This window comes from Heloderma suspectum, chromosome 15, assembly GCF_057233095.1.
Source record: "Heloderma suspectum isolate Gila_16-S chromosome 15, 16-S_ref, whole genome shotgun sequence".
Lineage (NCBI taxonomy): Eukaryota > Metazoa > Chordata > Lepidosauria > Squamata > Helodermatidae > Heloderma > Heloderma suspectum.
The window spans coordinates 8,959,032-8,972,265 of NC_139472.1; the positions used below are offsets into that span (position 1 = coordinate 8,959,032).

The 13,234-nt window shown below is 46.4% G+C and overlaps 1 protein-coding gene across 8 annotated transcripts in view; it reads left to right on the forward strand.

Moving 5' to 3' along the window:
* MTOR (mechanistic target of rapamycin kinase) overlaps positions 1–13,234 on the forward strand; it is a 119,395-nt gene that overhangs the window by 67,618 nt on the left and 38,543 nt on the right. For all 8 annotated transcript variants that reach the window (XM_084822366.1, XM_084822367.1, XM_084822365.1 and 5 more), the window contains 2 exons: positions 11,040–11,115; positions 12,138–12,277. In XM_084822366.1, coding sequence (XP_084678492.1) covers positions 11,040–11,115; positions 12,138–12,277 — 216 coding nt within the window. The remainder of the gene's footprint in view (positions 1–11,039; positions 11,116–12,137; positions 12,278–13,234) is intronic.

Sequence of the window (13,234 nt, forward strand, 5' to 3'; positions counted from 1 at the left end):
CTGGCTGCTTGAGAAATTCCTAACCTCTCTCCCAGGAGGAGTTTGGGTGTGTGTGTGTGTGTGTGTGTGTGTGTTGAACTGTACTGGTATAGAAGTTTTCTATAAGGACAGTTCTTCTCTCCTCTCTGAACAGAGTGTCTCAAAGATGGATCATTCACATAGGAGCCTATGCTCTCTAGAAGTGTGTGTGCATGTCTGTGGGGCTTCTTTACACATGCAGCATCTTAAATATCCATTGAGCCTGGCTACCTCCACCCCCTTGCAGCTTTACACAGCCTGCTAAGCCACTCCCAATTCATCTGTTCATATCAGGTGAAACCAAAGAAGCTTCAGGGGTTTCTTTTTGTTTTTTTTAAAGGGGTGGGTGTGTTGGAGGCTTTCCTCCTCAGCTCTGTCATTCTCTCAGGTGGGAGAGAAGAATGGAGAAATCATGGGGGTTGCCAGTAAATGCATCCTATTGGATTTTAGCCTCCCTGATGACTAATATTCTGGCATGTTGATGTCCTGTAAGTAGAGGAGGCTCCGCAGGCCTCATGATTATATAATAGATTGGACAAGCTCCTGCAGGAGGGGGTTGATCCTATTTCTAAGAGTCCTTTTTAAGAGAGCAACCACGAGTTGTACTTCTGGTATGTTTTTTCTGGCTATCTCAGTGGAAGGGACCCAAAAGCCAGCTTTCAAACTCCCTTCTAGGGGGGAAAGGACCACATTGTGCCACAGATCAGATGCCCCAGATAGGAGGCTCCTGCACAGCATGGAGCTCAGGGGTGCAGAACCCCCTTCAGCATAGGGGCCAAATTCCATCTTGGAGAAGACTTCAGAGGCTGCATTTGAGTGGTGGGCAAGACCAACTATACCAGCATATTTTAGCTTAAGGCTCTTACTGCCAGTAATTAAGCCTTTTGACCTTTTATAATGGGGGACGTGCTTCACAAAAGCCAGGAAACTGCGAATGATCAGTGGTTGGGGGAAGGGAGTGGGGCCATCTGGGAAACCCTCAAGGGCCGGATTTGGCCCCTGGGCCTGAGATTCTGCACTCTTCATATAGCTCAAATGAGCCATTGGTTAATGTGCAAATGAGCCAGGCCCCATGTTCCAGCGGAGGACATAATTGGCAGATCGGAACTGGCTGCAATTCTTTCCTGATCCATCTAATAGTGATGAGCATGAGCAAAACATATTCCCAAAGGCTTACTTTGTTGGATACAATTCTGGGTCCCTGAAGTGGCAGTTCCTGGCACCTTAGAAGTCATGAGAAAGGGGATCCCGTGAGAGAAACTGCTCTGCTAGCAAGAAGGTGCTCAAGGGGAGGGAATCCATTGCATCTTTTCTGTGTTCTGCTCTGTTAGTAGATACCTAATATAGACTGACTGGCTGTGGTAACATGTTATAGTAACTCTTCAATATTGGGAACAGCATGGGACAAACTGGCCTCTCCAAAAAGCTGCTGCCATGGGGCCAGATTCTTTTGCTACAACTGTGCTCTCTCCAGTGCAGCTAGCTTGAAGTGATTGCGCATTGACGTACATGTGTGTGGTGTGTGTGTTTATTTTGAATAAAGTCCCTCTGGTGGGTCTTCAGATCTTTGTAGATCAGCAATTCTTGTTGCTTTGTTTTTGGGGGTGGGGGGGATTGATTTTTAAATGAACTTTTCTAACTTTCTGCCACCAAGGAAACATTTCTACATTGATTAATCCACTAAGGAGCACCTGCCTGTCTGCCGCGGAAATGGCATACAATCAGTCCAGGTGGAGCACATGCCTGGCCTGTTGGGCCTCGCTGTTACAATACCCCATGTGAACTGAGTGTCCTGCTTGTGAGTTTCCCGTGGGCAGCTGGTTGGCCACTGTGTGAACAGAATGCTGGACTAGATGGACCCTTGGTTCAGCAGGGCTTTTCTTATATATTTATGTTCTGGTGAGAGGTGTACATAACTCTTTCATCTCTGCATGCTACTGGGAAAGATCAGTTATATTGGGCCAGTTGCATTTTGGGGAGGCTTGTCTGCCATTACCATTCTTCTCATTAAGGAATCTCAGCAAGGCATTTGATTAATTCAGTTTGGAACTAGTTGCGCTAGCAGATAACTGCATGGGAGGTTGATGCTCCCTCTGAAGAAGCAGAATTGTGGAGAATAGGTGAGACTGCAAGTTTGATGAGATATGGCTGCCTCTGCAGTAAAACACTTTGGTGTTTTTTTTTTAAAGTAGATCCTTCCACAGATTTTGTGAGAGATGTATTTGGGGAACCTTTAGCTAAGAAATGTAGCAGTAAAGCAATTAGTTCATGTCTGAGGGGGACATGAACAAATTGCTAATTACTAATTACTTTTTAGCCACCTTGCTAAAATGAAGGACGTCTGGGTTTGGTTGGTGTCTCTGTAGGAGACTGTGTGGGGACCCCATGGATGCCGCCTCAAGTTCCATGATGGAAGAAAGGCAAGATACAAAAAAAGGCAATTTTTGTGAACCACCCAGAGAGCTCCGGCTGTTGGGCAGTATAGAAATGAAATGAATAAATAAATATTAATGCGCTAAATAAATAATAATGCTGAAATTATGCAAGTCTCCAGTTGGCATCACACATCCCCACCCCCAGTACTCTCCTGCATATCAAATTGTTTTGCTTGGGGCTACCAAACATCAAAGCTCCCTAGTAGCTTCCCCAGAAAACAACAGTGGTTGGATGGAATAGGAGGATATGGACAGAAATCTATCTCTATCTAAAATTATTTCTAGGCTGCCTTTAAGGCTGGAACCTTCTCAAGGTGGCAAAATTGAACATTGAGACAAACATAGGTGCCTTTGATTCAAAGTGTGTGTGTGTGTGTGTGTGTGGTGGGGCAGGGGGGAGGAATGAGGATCGCTTAAAACTTCCTGGAATGTCATTCTCCGTTCCCTGTGTGTGCCCGCAGCCCCTGGCTCCCATGCTTACCATTACCTGAGATGCCACCAAACATCCTCATTCAGAAACAACATGCTTGGCCACCATATGAAAAATTCACATTTTGTGACATGTACTTCCACACTGTTCGTGTCTGGGCAGTTTATTTTGTAAGAAGGGCTCAGACAGAATGAATTGCTTTTAAACAAATTCACAGGACATCTCAAGCAGCCCAACCCTTGTCCCTGTTCATTCTCTCCATAATCCTGTCCCAGCCACAGTTTCTGTTGTTCCCAGAGGCAAATTCTTTGCGCCTCTTGTGATGAGAAACATATTTGTCAAACTGAAGGCTAAGGAGCCGAGCGAGATGTGCGCTGGTTACTGCTTCCCCTAGTTATTTCTGTTCCCATTATCTCTCTTACGTACATCCTCTTTTGCCTCTCTTAGGAATGAACCATTAGGATTTCATGAGGTTTTCTACTGGTCCTGAGCCAGTGCTTTTTTAGACTGTGTATGTGTGCATATGCACTGTTAATGATGCAGATGGACTACTTCTTTAGATCAGCCTTCCCCAACTTGGTGCCCTTCATATGTCTTAGAAAACAATTCCCACCATCCCTGACCATTGGCCATCCTGACTGGGGCTGATGGGAGTTGTAGTACACAACACCTGGAGGGCACCAAGTTGGGATAAGGCTGCACTAGTAGATCTTGAAAGTTCTGCAGGCCTTGGCTGGGTTGGTAGAATGTGGTTCCAGGGGCAAGGTGGCAAATTCCCAGCAGTGGCTGGTGTCCTGTTATTTGAAGGTGTCTGCAGTGGATGTCCAGAAGCAGGTTTCCAGCTACCAGGCTGTGAGGTCTTACCTCCCCCGGTGCTCTGTTTCAACTACCAGCCTTGCTGACTTTGTGGGTGCTTCTGAATTTCGTGGGTGCCACATCATAGCAGTACAAGCCCTCTTGCCTGGCTTAGTACTCCATTGGCTGATCCCCAGCGAGGCCCTATAAAGCCCCAGCCTCAGAGATTGCTCCTTGGTCTGCGCCCTAACAACTTGGGACCAGGATATTTAAGGGAGCACCTTTTCCCTCACCAGCCTGCCCGGTCACTGAGGTCATCACATGGTGCACATGGATGGTTCCGCATGGGTCTGCGGTCTCTTTGGAGTCCACTCAGAGCAGAGCCTTCAGTGTATTGGCTCCCTCTCTGTAGAACTCTGTAGACACACACACACCATTTTCTGTCCCCTGTCATAGAAACTTTGAAGACCTTTAAAAGCAACAACAAAAGGCCACAAAATCTATATACTAATAAAGTTCACACATAGTACTGTGGCACTTTGTGCATTTCTTAAGTGAAGATGCAGATGAAAGCACAGCACTGTGTAGAAAAATAAGCAATTAGAAATAATAATGAAAGAATCCACCACAAACACACACTCTTAGTGGAAGCTTCTGCCTTTAGAAGTGTGTTGCCATTGGACTAAACTGTGAACACATTTATTCCTAGACCAAAGGAATGGGCATGCAGGATAGGCACATGCACTCCTAGCTTTCCAGTTGTGGTGCGGAGATCTCTGAACCTGAAGCGTTAGAGACTCGGCCCCCAAATGGACATGTGCATTCTTCAGTCTGCAGCTCTCCAATGTGAAAGAGAAACCTAGCTCTACATTTCCATATATTTCAACTTGCATGTAGCTAATATCCCAAACAATATTTTCAAGTTCCAAGAACTTAAGCTGCAATCCTAAACAAGCTTACTGAACACTAAATCCTATTCATCTCAGTGGGCTTTACCTTTGAGTTAACGATGTTTAGGATTGCTTTGTTAGAGGGCCCACCATTTCCCCCCCTTAAAACTCCAGAGAGAATTATTTCTCCAGAACCAGCCAGCCAGTGAAGAAAAACATCCACCTGTTGTTTTAAACAAATGAGTGAATTCCAGCAATTGCACTGGGAGTGTAAGCCATTGATGGCTTTGTGTGATAGGAATATTAGCCCCTTGGGGGTGATCTGGATGAGCCTGAATATTTTTCTCCCTCCCATGCTTCCTCTTTGTTGGGCAAGGAGAACTGGAAAACAGTCCTGTAATTCCTTAAGAATGTTAAAGAATTTCAAGAGTTGGTGCCTGATCATCTGATTAACGGCAAGGATCGAAGCATGCTCTGCCAATTGCCTGTTGAATCTTTCGGAAATGGGGAGTGTGGGGGAGAGAAATATTTTAAAATGTATGCTTTGATGGCGCTGTCACAGCACTGCTTGGAAACTTGTTGACACTGGCTTCAAGGGAAGTATATACTCTTTCCCATCCCATCTGCCTCTGTACCATGCCAGCCTCATAACCCCACTGTTTTGACTTTCTCCATTTCAAAAACACACATTCCAGTCCGTGCTGGTAAAACTGTTGTCATAAACTGTCAATCGGCCACTAATAATAGCTGAACTTCCTTTTAAAAAAGAAGGAAAAAAAGGACATGCTACGGTCCTTGCATACATTGAACAGGTTATTACTGTTCATGTCAGTAGCACTTTGATGAGCAAGCAGCTTTATAGTCTCTGATTTTATTTATCAGTGCTGGCTCCAGGTTTTGGAGGGCCCTTGGGGAAGGCACCTCCAGTGCCCCACCCCCCTTAGTGGGTCAGCCTTCTCAACACTGTTGTCACCAGCTGCTCTCACTCCTCATCCTCTTTCTCATCCTTGCTCCCACTTGCTCACTTGACAGAAAGACAGCCAGTGAGCAAGCAGTTAGACGCATCTACTGCTCACCCCCACCCCCCACCCACAGTTGTCTGGGCCAGAGCGAAAGGCAGGTGAACAAGCAGTTTGCAATGATGAAGAGAAAGAGCAGCTCCAGGGTGCTCTTCTCAGTGGAACCCTTCTGGGGTGTGAGCCCTCAGCAGGTGCCCAATCATGCCTACCCTTGCTGCCAGTCCTGATGTTTATCTAAAGGAGTCGAACTTGATCAATTGATGGCATTGCCCCAAAGGTTGAAACTGGGTGCAAATCCTTTTCCCCATTCAGATACACACTCAGAGCCCCTTCAGGTGTGACAAAAAGAGGGGAAGCTGGTCTGTGCTTCCTGTTCCCAGTGCATCTCTGTCTGATGTGAAATCAATCTTGCAGGCTGGCTCTCTACCTGGGGTTGGGCTCTAATACAATGGTACAGTCCCAGACATCTCCAGTTAAAAAGGGGATCTCAGGTAAGGAGTGCTGGGAACGACATCCTGGAGAGCCGCTGCCAGTCAGAGCAGACATTACTGCACTAGATGGATGAATGGTCTGACCTAGTGTAATTTTGGACGAGGCTGAGAAATGCAGAGCCCAGGAAGCACATCAGTTCTATTTTGTGCTTTCCCCTGCCCTGCTTACTTATGTCTGAAACAGTCCTCACTCTTCATCTTGGGGTCAATATCTTCCTAAAAGTTTGGGAACATCTCAAATGTAAGTGTGAATTCACTCAAAAGTAAGCTCCCATTTATTTCAGTGGGTCTTGCATATTAGAAGATCCTGGCAGATTGTGTATTTGAGTCTGCATCTGAGCCGCTGTGCTACCTTCAGTACCAGTGGTGGTATGCCTATGTACACCAGTTGCTGGGGAACATGGGTGGGAGGGTGCTGTTGCACTCATGCCCTGCTTGTGGGTTCTTGGTCGACAGCTGGTTGGCCACTGTATTAACAGAATGCTGGACTAGATGGACCCTTGGTCTGATCCAGCAGGGCTCTTCTTACGTTCTTATGTTCGTATGGGTTTTTCTGTAAGTCAAAATATGATATAAGTATTGCCAACTGACAACTACTGAGGGAAAGAGAATTGATCTTGAGCACCGTTTTTTGGCAGAAAGACGAGATATGACTTAAAAAATAAATTGAGAAGGATGTTAAAAGTTGCAGCCTCCTCCCCCCTTCCCCATTTTCCCTCTGTTCCAAGATTTAGGAATATGTTTGCTCATACTCAGTCTTGTCTGAAGTACAAAGTGTTTCAATTCATTCTCCCTTGGACAAGTTGCAAAAAGAGAGAGAGAAGGCATGCTAGACAGTGGCAGCGAAGGAGCAACAGTAATTGTGAAAGAGGGAGGGAAAGATAATGGCCAGTTTGTCAGTAAGTGTTGACAGGAGAGATGAAGTTGGAAGTAATGAACTGCCTGACATGCAGGGAGTGATGCTTCTGCCTGCCAACGGGAATGTGATGGCCGTTTATCACTTTTACAACACTGTGATTGATGACTGGCTCTTGCTCAGCTAGCTCTTGCATTCTTATTCTCTCCCTAGGACAGCATAGGTTTATCTCACAAGTCCATCTTGTGTCTTAGAGACAAGAGCATCCTAGCTTGCTGTTTTGTCGACAGCAGTGGTGTCAAAGAGTAACTGGAAGACAACTGGGGAAGCTATGACGGGCTGCAGAAAAGAGCAACCATCTTCCCAACAGCAACGGATAACCAGGATCTTATTACATTGATGCTTAAAACTCTACGATACGCAGCTTCCTGTAATTCGAGGTGGTGGTCTTCACCTTCAGCCCTGAGTGATTTGGGGGAGTATCGCAAGCAAACCGAAGGCCCCAGGATGCAAATTGAAATCTCTGCGCCCCTCGTGGGAGGCTTATTACAAAGAACCTAAGTAATAATTAGTAAAATCTATATAGCATTTTTTTCAGTGTTCATACTTCTTCTTAAGAAGAGCCCTTCCGAATCACACTGAAGGCCCAGCTAATCCAGTGCCATGTTCTTAACAGGGGCCACCCAGCTGACTCCCGGAAGCCTACAGTGGCCTCCCCAGGGCCGTGATTTGTCCCCCGGTATCTGGTATCCAGAGGTGTACTGCCTCTGAACATGCAGGTGCTCTGTTTAGTCTGCCTGGCTAATAACTCTTGAGAGACCTGTCCTGCATCTTCCTTCCCTTTAAAGCCATCTCTGCATCTTCTTCCCATGTATTCTCTCAGTCATCCTTACGAAAGCATGGAATGTTAGGCCACAGCCTAGGAAAGAGAACGTGGCTCAGCAGTGATGCACCTGCTTTGGATGCAGAAGGCCTCAGGTTCAATGCCTGGCATCCCCAGCTAAAAGGACCAGGTAGCAAGGGATGGGAAAACCCTCTGCCTGAGATGCTGGAGAGCCACAGAGGGTCAAAGTAGATGATGTCAAATCACAGCAGGTCAAACAGTGGAAGCATACCGGGTCAGACTAGTTGTCTGTCTAGTCTGTCTATGGGACTAGACAGACAACTAGTCTGACCTGGTATGCTTCCACTGTTCCATTATTATCCCGCCTATTGCACAGTGGGGGGCACGGTCATCAGCCCGAGAGAGGACACCTGATAAGTTCATGAACCTGGGACATTCTAGCTCTCCCTCTTACCTGCTGTGCTTCAATATGATGTGCTTTATTATTGAGAGAGCCAATGTGCCATGCATAGAAACGTCCAAATAGGGCTTGTAATGTATCTAAATAGGAAAGCATGGTTGCAACTCTAAAAGAGTTTCCCTCTTCATTTGTGTGGTATCCCTTCTGTTTAGGAAAGCCAGCCTTACCTGGAAAGCTTATAATTTCTGTTCCAATAAAGGAAAGTACACCGTCTGAAGGCACAATAAAACGGGCTTTGACAAACCCCAGCCAACCTTATAAAACAGAACATCATGATGAAAAATGGGTGCATGTGGCCAGATCGTTGAGACCTCCCATTTATAAGTCTGCTGGGTTCTCTCCAGCGGCCTATAAAACCAGCATGAAGTGGAATCCCTTCAAAAGGTTATAGCGTTAGGCTCAGCTAGGATGGTGTGCCAGATTCATGGGAGACCAGCCTGAGTCTCTGCTTGCTCTAGACAGTAGACAGGACAATGAGGTGTTTGTTCTACTGTATAAATGTACTGTTCTCGAGGCACTGCCAAAGGAGAAGTTTGTCGGCACATCTTGTGCCGTTTCGTGGTAGGCACCAATACGAACTGTGGCAAACGCTGCCCTTCTTTGTGAGTGTGGCATTTCCCTTATGCTGCAGATCCTGCTTTATTTTCTGCACCTCTGCTGTTCTGGATTGCAACAGATTACTATGCTTTTTAGTGCTGGGCATGCACACTCTCACCAGTACTGAACAGCCCCAATGACATGTTGCTGACCCCAAACTGACGAGCAATGTTAGGAAAGCTATCTTATATTGATTAAGACCCTTGGTCCATCTAGCCCAGTATTGTCAACGCTGATTGGCAGCGGCTCTCCAGGGTTTTCAGGCAAGATTATTTCCCAGCCCTACCTATAAAAGTTGGTCTCCCAAGCTTCAGTTGGTTAGAGTAGGGGTCTTGTTCTAGTCTAGCATGGTCTGCCCCCCCTCTTTTCCCCCCTTTTACTAGAATCCTTTGGTTCACTGAGCTATGCTTTTTAAAATGTATAAACCAAGACTGCATATGCTTAGGATATCATTGCAGTTAAGGCATCACTGATCTGTGTTAAGTGATCTTGAGTATTCACTCTTGCTTGAGAACAAAAAAAGGCCTTTGCTGGATTATCCCAAGATTCCCGTAATCCAGCATTCTGTGCAAGAATTTGAGCAACTGGCTGGCACAGTGTGGACCACCAAATATTGGCAAATTGAGGTGGGTGGAAGGGAAGCGGGTATTTCAGTAGTGGCATGAGGGAGAGGAATGCAGCAGCCGGGAGAGACAGATATGGAGCCGTTTGCCACTTTGGCAATACACTAGGGGCAAGTTACTCAGGAGAGCAGCAGATAATATGACTAAAGTAGGAAGAGGCACCTGTTTAATACAAAATTCTAATTTCTTCCTCCGCTGTTATGGGGTTTATCTTCCAGGCACTAAAGCCTCTAATTCTTCTAAGGGATTAGTAGCCTTTCTAAAGGGCGGGCTGCAGGGAGCAGGATTCCCACCCAATAAGGGAGGGCTGAAATGTTTATGGCTGACATTCGATGGCCAAAAAGCATTTGCATATGTGGATGGTCAGGAGGCGGAAAAGGTTGAGTGGAGGAAGTCTTAGCTTAAAGGAATGCAGCCTGGAGAAAATTAAACCTCACTGAAGTCCCCTGCCGGTCAATCTCTGCTAAATCTCACTAAAGCCTGATATCATGTGGCAGTGGTGGTGGCAGCAGCAGTTGGGGAATGGGGAAGTTGGGGGCTGGGTAAAGTAGCTAAAGCAAAAAGGGGTGGGGAAATCCTTCAGTATCTGACTCCTGCCAAAAAAGCGGCTGTATCAGTTGTCTGCATAAATGCTTCATGTGAGCACAGCGCAATGATTGCTTACGTTGATGCTTCATTGTTGGTTCTTACAGCTATGCAAAAAGGAGATGCTTTTTAAAAAAAGCTATGCTTTTCCAAGCTAGTGCAATCAGATAATTCTTTCTACAGTGCCCAGTCTGCTGAGAATCCTTTGCTTGCATTGTAGACTATGTGTGCACATGTTCTATGCCTCCAGCCAGTTCACTTCTGGGCCTCTTTGTGGCTGCATATGAACCTCAAGTGCACGCTAGAACATGCTCCGCACTCCCCTATAGCTGCAAATATAGCCAGGGAAGAGTGGTACCAGTGGGCAAAGCTGCCTTCCAGGGGTATCCTTGTCCTCCACTACCGATCATCTTCCAAGGAAACTCCAGGCTTTTCCTGGAACACAGCTGGAAAACCACTGGTATAAGCAACGATTCTATGCTTTGTGCTTTCTATTTCAGATGTAATATATATCAAACTTGATCAACCAGTCATCTTTTCTTTATGTTACACAAAAGGTTATTTCTGTTCTAAACCAGTCTGCGCATCATCATCCAAGACCTTCCTCTGAGTGCTGCCAACTATTAGCAGTGGCAACCACTGAGAGGGCCTTCTCAGTTGTGACACCCCTGTAACGGAACTCTTTGCCTGGGGAGGCTCATCTGGCTCCCAGCGAAGGCCTCTTCATTTTGACCTCTTCTCACATTTTAACTTGTGAGAGCATTTTATTGCTGCATGTTCTTAATCTTTGTGTTTTTCTTGCTGGTGATTATGCTCATTTTTGCGTGTTGATGTTTCAGAGTGTTTATATTGAAAGAAGGTAGACAAATCCATTCAATAAAATAAATAAACAATGCAGCTTGGTCTCCCATTACCTAGAAGCTGCATTTATACTGTTTGCTTGAACAGCCGTATCTGCCCTAAATAACTCCCTACCCCCCTTTAATGTCTTCCCAGTATCAACAACAAACTTCAGCAGCCCGAGGCTGCATCTGGGGTGCTGGAATATGCCATGAAACACTTTGGGGAGCTGGTAAGTAACCTCTTGTTTTTCTGTTTTTGAATATGAGTCCAACCCAGCATCTCTGGAGCACATCAGAAGGTTCTTAGACCCTTGTCGGGTTTGAAGCAGCCTGCATGTGGAGCCCAGAGGGGGCTGCTTTCCAGGCCGGAGCCAGAGCTGTACAGATCTCACGTGGAGGGGCACCAAAGTGTTGTGTGCGTCGCTTTATCCTGCCTGCAGGCCATCAAAGAATCCACTGCCTGGCATATGCCGCAGCAAGAGCTGCCAAGGGCTGAGCAGAAAAGAGCATTGGCCTGGAGCCCACGTTGGGGCAGGGGTGGGGGAGCAAAAAGCCCAGGAGGATTCCAGCTGGTAGCTTTCTTCTGCTTTAAAAAAAATCCTTGAAAATCCTTAAAGAAGCAAGTGGTTGGGAAAAGATTTGGGAACCTGAAAGCCATTGCAAATGGCTGTTGTTTTTTTTTATACTTGTCTCCTGAAAATTAGGAGGGTTAAGGCCGGTTTAAGGCTTAAGAATCCCTCCCTTCTGCAGAAAGCTACGAGCAAACCATGTGTTTGTGGGCTGGCCATTACTTGTGAAATTCCCAATCTTCATCCCTACTGCTCTTGCTAAATGCATCAATGTGATTCAGGCTTAGACCTGATGGGAAGACACATCGCGTGGAAGCCCCTCCTTCTGCCATTCGCCTCCCAGTGTCCTCCTTCACCCCAAAGCCATTAGCACAGTCTTCTTCAACGTGGTGCCCTCCAGTTGTGTTTGACTACAACTCCCAGTTCCCCTCCCCGCTGCCCCCCAGATGTGTTGGATTGCAGCCATCATGGCCATTGTTCTGTGCTGGCTGAGAATGCTGGGCGTTGTAATCCAGCCATTCTGGAGGGCACCAGGGTGGTCAAGACGGCTGTAGTGTATTGATATATTTTGCTATTTATTATGGCTATTCTCTTTTCCGTGAACTGCTTTGAGCACAGTGTCTTTGAGGAAAACAAACCCTTCATGCCAAAGCTGTTGTTTTTGTATGCTTCCCTCCCTCTAGGAAATCCAGGCAACCTGGTATGAGAAGTTGCACGAGTGGGAAGATGCGCTAGTAGCCTATGACAAAAAGATGGACACGAACAAGGATGACCCGGAACTGATGCTGGGGCGCATGCGCTGCCTGGAAGCCCTGGGGGAATGGTGAGAAGAGCCATCGGCTTGTGTCTCTCCTTGCATCGGCCATCTTGGGCCCATTTCCACAGCGCTGTTTCTCTCATGCAATACATCCATCTATCTAAAATTGTTTCTAGGCTGCCTTTAAGGGTGGAATCCTCTCAAGGTAAAAACCACACAAAGCACGCACAACAAAAATCCATAAAATTGATTGAGTAAAATCCATTAAAAACAAAGATTGCTATTAAAATCAATAGAAGCAAAACTTTGCAAGAAAAGCCAACAGCCCGGACTTACGGGAAAGCCAGCGAAAACAGGTGGGTCTTCAAAGCTTTCCTGAAGATCTGCAAAGAAGGGGCCTGACGAACCCATTATGGAAGTTGATTCCAGAGGTGTGGGCCACCACCAAGAAGGCCCTCTCCCTTGTACTCACCAGTCTGACTGCCCTTGGCAGGTGAGAAGGGCCTCTGTTGATGTCCTCAGAGTGTGGGCAGGCTGATATGGGAGGAGGTGGCCCTTCATGCAGATGTGTTACTCATTTGGTGCGGGAGGCGGCATCCAGATACCAAGCCTTAGTTGTGCAGCTATTGCCTTCATGTAGTGCTTGGATAGCAATATTTGGCTGCTATGAAAATGCATTTTCTTCCCTCCAGATAGCTGATGGGGATTGCTGTGTGGTGGTAATGGTCAAGAGTGTTGGACACAGCAGCTAAAAGGGGTGTGCAACCACTAGGCTGCTCTCCCCCTCTCCACAGCAATGTCCCTTTTTGTGCGGCTACTGTCAAATTTTTCGTGTGTGTGTGCGTGTTGTATCCCACCACCAAAGGCTGGGTGCTTTCCTGCCCCCTTTCTGCTGTAAATAAGTTGCGAATTTTGTGTTGTGGAAAAGTCTTGTCTGTTTCACTTCTCCTGCTCTTGGCAGTAGAAATGGAATTGACCAATCTTATTTGCAGTGCTCTGGAGAAGCCTTTTTGAGCAGGAAAT